The 7011-nt window shown below is 37.4% G+C and overlaps 1 protein-coding gene across 1 annotated transcript in view; it reads right to left on the bottom strand.

Moving 5' to 3' along the window:
* Positions 1-738: 738 nt before the first annotated feature.
* The window catches only part of LOC120881622 (fibronectin type III domain containing protein 3C1-like), a 66528-nt gene continuing 60255 nt past the window's right edge, over positions 739-7011 (bottom strand). Inside the window, exons 27-28 of the mRNA XM_040265316.1 lie at positions 2207-2328; positions 739-1739 (exon numbers count right to left, since the gene is read on the bottom strand). Of these exons, the coding sequence (XP_040121250.1) occupies positions 1401-1739; positions 2207-2328 (461 nt within the window). The 3' untranslated portion in view covers positions 739-1400. The remainder of the gene's footprint in view (positions 1740-2206; positions 2329-7011) is intronic.

Below are 7011 nucleotides of genomic sequence, written 5' to 3'. Positions count from 1 at the left end.
TGTCCAGTTCTAACTGTTGCTTCCTGACCTGCATACAGATTTCTCAAGAAATCAATCTCACAAGGTATTCTAAATTGAGAGAATTTTCCATTTTCCATTAAAAGCAAATTACTATATAGGTAAGATTTTAAATACACCTTTAAAATATTTTCCACTAGGTAAAATTTTAAGGAAATGTTTGCTTGTAGGCAAAGAAAGACTGATAAGATATGTTTTTAAAATAGGCTTTAAATATTATTTCTGTGGTATATATAACAAGTTATTACGTTAAAATTTTCATTTTAGGATTCTTTAAAGTTAAAATATAAACGTAATATTCTTTTAGAATGTGGATTAATATTGTATCACAATTTACTTTTAAAGAAAACTGTTTTATGTTTTTCATATTTAAACAATACATCAAGCTCTAAATTGAACAGCAACCATCTAAATAAATTTTCTGTAACATACCACATATCAGTGCAATGGGTATGCCAAAATTAGCCTATGTGAAAATGGGCCAGCTTATGATTTTCATGTTTGAAATACAAAGAGCAAACTGAAATAGAGATAATGTTTAAACATTTTCAATAAAGGTAAGAAATATTCTTTGGAGAGGGTGACATCTCCTTTGCAAGATGGCCAAAACAGCTCCTGAAAGATTGTGAGAATAGAGAGAGATGCTTCATTTATAACTAGAAATAAATATGAATGCATCAATTTTGAGAATAAATCATGTAAATATTCCATGTAAAATATGAATAATCATATGTATCATATTTAATTATTCCAGTTACAGAATAATCAGCACTGGGTATATTTGAAAGATCTTAGAATGGTATAAAATGGCTTCCTACTTCCCTACTTCTACTCCCAAAGTGCTGTAAATTACTACTTTCCTAATATCAAAGTAATTATCAGAGCACAAGCCAAACAGCTGAGTATGTTGCCTTGAAAAAATTACAGTACAGTACATAAAGTTGGTAGATACTTTTTATTATTTCATATGAATGTAAGTTGACATGTAGAATTGATTTTTACAACTTGGTTCTGTATAAAATTCTGAAATGCTTTTATCCTCTCATAACTCTTAAAACTTTGCAAAATATTCATTTGAAAAATTAAGACAGGGAATAGTTTTCAAGAGAGGTTTTAGGTCATTTTACATAATAGTGGAGTGTTGCTAAAATTCTCAAATTTAAAATATACTTGTTTTCTAAAATACATCTCTTCTACTGTCACAATGAATTTCTTTTTTTTTTTAATTAAAAATGAATTTCTTGAAGGCAGTTCTTTTGATGTTAGATAAAAGTTCATAAGGATTTCTACCCAATAAGATTTACTTTTAAGAACTGAGATGCATCTAGCAATTTCTATATTTGATGTAACTTCCTAAAAAGTTGAAAATGTGTAAAAATAGATTAGTTGATAAGTAGGTACTGAATCATAGTAGCACATTGAATGGCAATTAGTGCAAATCCTATCACAAGGATCAGAACAAACGTATCATCACTCATCTCTATCTTAGGCTTTTCATGTTTCCCTTCCCTAGGGCTGCTTCTCTGCCTTCCTCTAACATCTTTACCAGGCCCTGGCTGTTGCTTATAGGTTGAGAAAAGAGTACTCGGGCTACATTGTCCCCAGAGCTCTTGTATCCCAGCAGAATTCTGATATTGACGTCCAGCGCAGACTTTGAAGCGGTAATGTGAATTTGTGAGAAAGTTGGAAAAGCAGAACGACGTGTCCGGTCCTTTGTAAATCTAAATGAAAAAGAGTCAAAATTAAAATTATATTTTCTTACCAAAAACAAAAAGTTTTTGACAACAGGAAACATTGCATGAATATGTTCACAACAAAATAAAAGTTTACTGTTACAGTCTCTAATATCTTGAGAATCCAGTACTATTTAGGTGTAATTTTCTTCAATGTAACAAATAACAAAGACTTGTAACTGTTAAACTTTAAATTGCATTTGGTTTGAAATGGCTTGGGCTTATGGTCAGTGGAATCTAAAAATAACTACATCCAATAATATTAAGTTAAATACATAAACAAATTGTCCCCAAGTAAGTAGAATGTACATAAATATTTAGGACCAGATAGGATTTTTGGATAAGATTTAGTTACTTTCAACATCAGAAAAGAATATTGTACTCTTTGACAAAAGCTTAGTCCCCAGCAGGATGTAAAACTATAAATTACAAAGACAAAATTTATAAGAATTTACCAGGTCAGTTCCTCTTCCACTGATGAGCTGAAGACTGTAAACTATGGAATCTCCATTTATTGGCTCCAAAGATTCCCATTTGACCTCACAAGTATTGTTATTCAACTGGTGCAGTTTAGGTGCTAGAAAAAGAATTTCAGCTTAGATGGTTCCACTTTCCCCAGGTGGTCTTGAAAACATTGAAATCTCTCATACAGTTTTATATGGTCACCAGGGGCAGCGTCTGGGAGGAGCAACCCCACGTCCAAGGAGCGGTGGCTGCACGGGCGCAGGAGGGCCTAGAGGAGCTATTCCACGTTAAAGGTCAGGAGGGGTAGCGGTGAGGAGATACCCCTCATCCAAGTTAAGGAGCAGTGGCTGCGCTTTGCTGGAGCAGCTGTGAAGAGATACCCCATATCCAGGGTAAGAGAAACCCAAGTAAGATGGTAGGTGTTGCAAGAGGGCATCAGAGGGCAGACACACTGAAACCACACTCACAGAAAAATAGTCAATCTAATCACACTAGGACCACGGCCTTGTCTAACTCACTGAAACTAAGCCATGCCCATGAGGCCACCCAAGACAGGAGGGTCATGGTGGAGAGGTCTGACAAAATGTGGTCCACTGGAGAAGGGAATGGCAAACCACTTCAGTATTCTTGCCTTGAGAACCCCATGAACAGTATGAAAAGGCAAAATGATAGGATACTGAAAGAAGAACTCCCGAGGTCAGTAGGTGCCCAATATGCTACTGGAGATCAGTGGAGAAATAACTCTAGAAAGAATAAAGGGATGGAGCCAAAGCAAAAACAATATCCAGCTGTGGATGTGACTGGTGATAGAAGCAAGGTCCAATGCTATAAAGAGCAATATTGCATAGGAACCTGGAATGTCAGGTCCATGAATCAAGGCAAATTGGAAGTGGTCAAACAAGAGATGGCAAGGGTGAACGTCGACATTCTAGGAATCAGAGAACTAAAATGGACTGGAATGGGTGAATTTAACTCAGATGACCATTATATCTACTACTGTGGGCAGGAATCCCTCAGAAGAAATGGAGTAGCCATCATGGTCAACAAAAGAGTCCGAAATGCAGTACTTGGTTGCAATCTCAAGAACGACAGAATGATCTCTGTTTGTTTCCAAGGCAAACCATTCCTTATCACGGTAATCCAAGTCTATGCCCCAACGAGTAATGCTGAAGAAGCTGAAGTTGAATGGTTCTATGAAGACCTACAAGACCTTTTAGAACTAACACCCAAAAAAGAGGTCCTTTTCATTATAGGGGACTGGAATGCAAAAGTAGGAAGTCAAGAAACACCTGGAGTAACAGGCAAATTTGGCCTTGGAATATGGAATGAAGCAGGGCAAAGACTAATAGAGTTTTGCCAAAAAAATGCACTTGTCATACCAAACACCCTCTTCCAACAACACAAGAGAAGACTCTACGCATGGACATCACCAGATGGTCAACACCAAAATCAGATTGATTATATTCTATGCAGCCAAAGATGGAGAAGCTCTATACAGTCAATAAGAACAAGACCAGGAGATGACTGTGGCTCAGATCATGAACTTCTCATTGCCAAATTCAGACTTAAATTGAAGAAAGTAGAGAAAACTGCTAGACCATTCAGATATGACCTAAATCAAATTCCTTATGATTATACAGTGGAAATGAGAAATAGATTTAAGGGACTAGATCTGATAGATAGAGTGCCTGATGAACTATGGATGGAGGTTCATGACATTGTACAGGAGACAGAGATCAAGACCATCCCCATGGAAAAGAAATGCAAAAAAGCAAAATGGCTGTCTGGGGAGGCCTTACAAATAACTGTGAAAAGAAGAGAAGTGAAAAGCAAAGGAGAAAAGGAAAGATATAAGCATCTGAATGCAGAGTTCCAAAGAACAGCAAGAAGAGATAAGAAAGCCTCCCTCAGTGATCAATGCAAAGAAATAGAGGAAAAGAACAGAATGGGAAAGACTAGAGATCTCTTCAAGAAAATGAGAGATACCAAGGGAATATTTAATGCAAAGATGGGCTCGATAAAGGACAGAAATGGTCTGGACCTAACAGAAGCAGAAGATATTAAGAAGAGGTGGCAAGAATACACAGAAGAACTGTACAAAAAAGATCTTCATGACCAAGATAATCATGATGGTGTGATCACTCATCTAGAGCCAGACATCCTGGAATGTGAAGTCAAGTGGACCTTGGAAAGCATCACTACAAACAAAGTTAGTGGAGGTGATGGAATTCCAGTAGAGCTATTTCAAATCCTGACAGATGATGCTGTGAAAGTGCTGCACTCAATATGCCAGCAAATTTGGAAACTCAGCAGTGGCCACAGGGCTGGAAAAAGAACAGTTTTCATTGCAATCCCAAAGAAAGGCAATGCCAAAGAAAATTTCAAACTACCACATAAGAGCATGCATCTCACATGCTAGCAGAGTAATTCTCAAAATTCCCCAAGCCAGGCTTCAACAGTATGTGAACCATGAGCTTCCAAATGTTCAAGCCAGATTTAGAGAAGGCAGAGGAACCAGAGATCGAATTGGCAACATCCATTGGATCACCAAAAAAGCAAGAGAACTCCAGAAAAACATCTACTTATGCTTTATTGACTATGCCAAAGTCTTTGACTGTGTGGATCACAACAAACTGTGGAAAATTCTTAAAGAGATGGGAATACCAGACCACTTGACCTGTCTCCTGAGAAATCCATGCAGGTCAAGAAGCAACAGTTAGAAGTGGACATGGAACAACAGACTGGTTCCAAATCAGGAAAGGAGTACGTCAAGGCTGTATATTGTCACCCTGCTTATTTAACTTATATGCAGAGTACATCATGTGAAATGCTGGGCTGGAAGAAGCACAAGCTGGAATCAAGATTGCCGGGAGAAATATCAATAGCTTCAGATATGCAGATGATACCACCTTTATGACAGAAAGCAAAGAACTAAAGAGCCTCTTGATGAAAGTGAAAGAGGAGAGTGTAAAAGTTGGCTTAAAGCTCAACATTCAGAAAACGAAGATCATGGTATCCAGTTCCATCACTTCAGTCAAATAGATGGGGAAACAATGGAAATAGTGACAGATTTTATTTTCTTGGGCTCCAAAATCACTGCAGATGGTGACTGTAGCCATTAATTAAAAGACACTTGCTCCTTGGAAGAAAAGCAATGACCAACCTAAACAGCATATTAAAAAGCAGAGACATTACCAACAGAAGTCCATCTAGTCAAAGCTATGGTTTTTCCAGTAGTCATGTATGGATGTGAGAGTTGAACTATGAAGAAAGCTGAAAATAGAAGAATTGATGCTTTTGAACTGTGGTGTTGGCAAAGACTCTTGAGAGTCCCTTGGACTGCAAGGAGATCCAGCCTGTCAATCCTAAAGGAAGTCAATCCTGAGTATTCATTAGAAGGACTGATTCTGAAGCTGAAGCTCCAATAGTTTCACCACCTGATGTGAAGAACTGACTCTTGGAAAAGACCTTGATGCTGGGAAAGATTGAAGGCAAGAGAAGGGGGCAACAGAGGATGAAATGGTTGGATGGCTTCACTGACTCATGAGTTTGAATAAGCTCTGTGAGTTGGTGATGGAAAGGGAACCCTGGCGTGCTGCAGTCCATGGGGTCAGAAAGAGTTGGACATGACTGAGCAACTGAACTGAAGTTTACAACTTTTATTACTCTGGTTGAATCCCTACTGATATAATCTCTTGCACTGTATTTATATGATGTATCATACATTTGGAAGAATCCTCACAGTCATTAATAATTTTAAGATCACAGAAAGTGTGTGAGGAAAGTAGGATGGAAACTGACTTAGGAAAGAAAAACAGAAACTTAGTAGGAATGTAGCATCTTTATTCCATGTTCTTAATCTTTCTATATTTGAGGAAAATGGGGCTTAAATATATAGAAAGACAGCAAGGTATTGTTATCTAAATCATGTTTAATTGCAATATGTTCCAGTTAGTTTTACAGTGAAAACCATTTCATAACAGTGCTTGGACTCATGTGTGGATGGATTAAAGCAACTGAACTTCACAACTGGAAAGGAAAAAATCCTCAAAGCTTGAGCTTTCATGACTACTCAGCCTCGTTATGTATTACTGACAACACTTTATTTTACTCCTATAAGGAGAACTAAATTCAGAGTTTGAGAAATTATCAAACATGTTGTTGTGTTTGTTTAGTCATTAAGTTGTGTCTGACTCTTTTGCAACCTCGAGGATCATAGAACACCAGACTTCTCTGTCCATGGGATTCTCCAGGCCAGAATACTAGAGTGGGTTGCCATTTCTTTCTCCAGGGGATCCTCCTGATCCAGGGATCAAACCCAGGTCTCCTACAGTGGAGGGCAGATTCTTTGCCACTGATCCACCAAGGAAGCCCTATCAAATATGTACTAATTACCAAATATGAAGCTAAAAACTTTGTAATAAATATGTACAAATATGTACCTAATACTAAATTTATGTGGGCTTTTCTCAGCTGTAATCAGTATAACCATGCCTATTAGTTGATGAACTTTGTGTACTAATCCATTTGAGAAAATATAGATAAAATGGAAAGGAAACTATGATGGGAATCAGTAGCCTACAGTACTAATCTTGCCTCTGCCACTGGTTCATAGTGTTCTTTAGCTAAGTTACCATTTTGGGGACTCAGCTTCTTCCTCTCAAAATGGCACTAGTTATAGTGTGATTGGCTGGATTAGTTTATCTCAAAATATTAAAAAAAAATGTGATTCTGAAGAAGTAAAACTGTCACTGTTCACAGATGACATGATACTATACATAAAAAATGCTGCTAG

The sequence above is a fragment of the Oryx dammah genome, unplaced genomic scaffold (genome assembly GCF_014754425.2).
Source record: "Oryx dammah isolate SB20612 unplaced genomic scaffold, SCBI_Odam_1.1 HiC_scaffold_23, whole genome shotgun sequence".
In the NCBI taxonomy this organism is placed as follows: domain Eukaryota; kingdom Metazoa; phylum Chordata; class Mammalia; order Artiodactyla; family Bovidae; genus Oryx; species Oryx dammah.
This window is presented reverse-complemented; position numbering and strand designations above follow the sequence as displayed.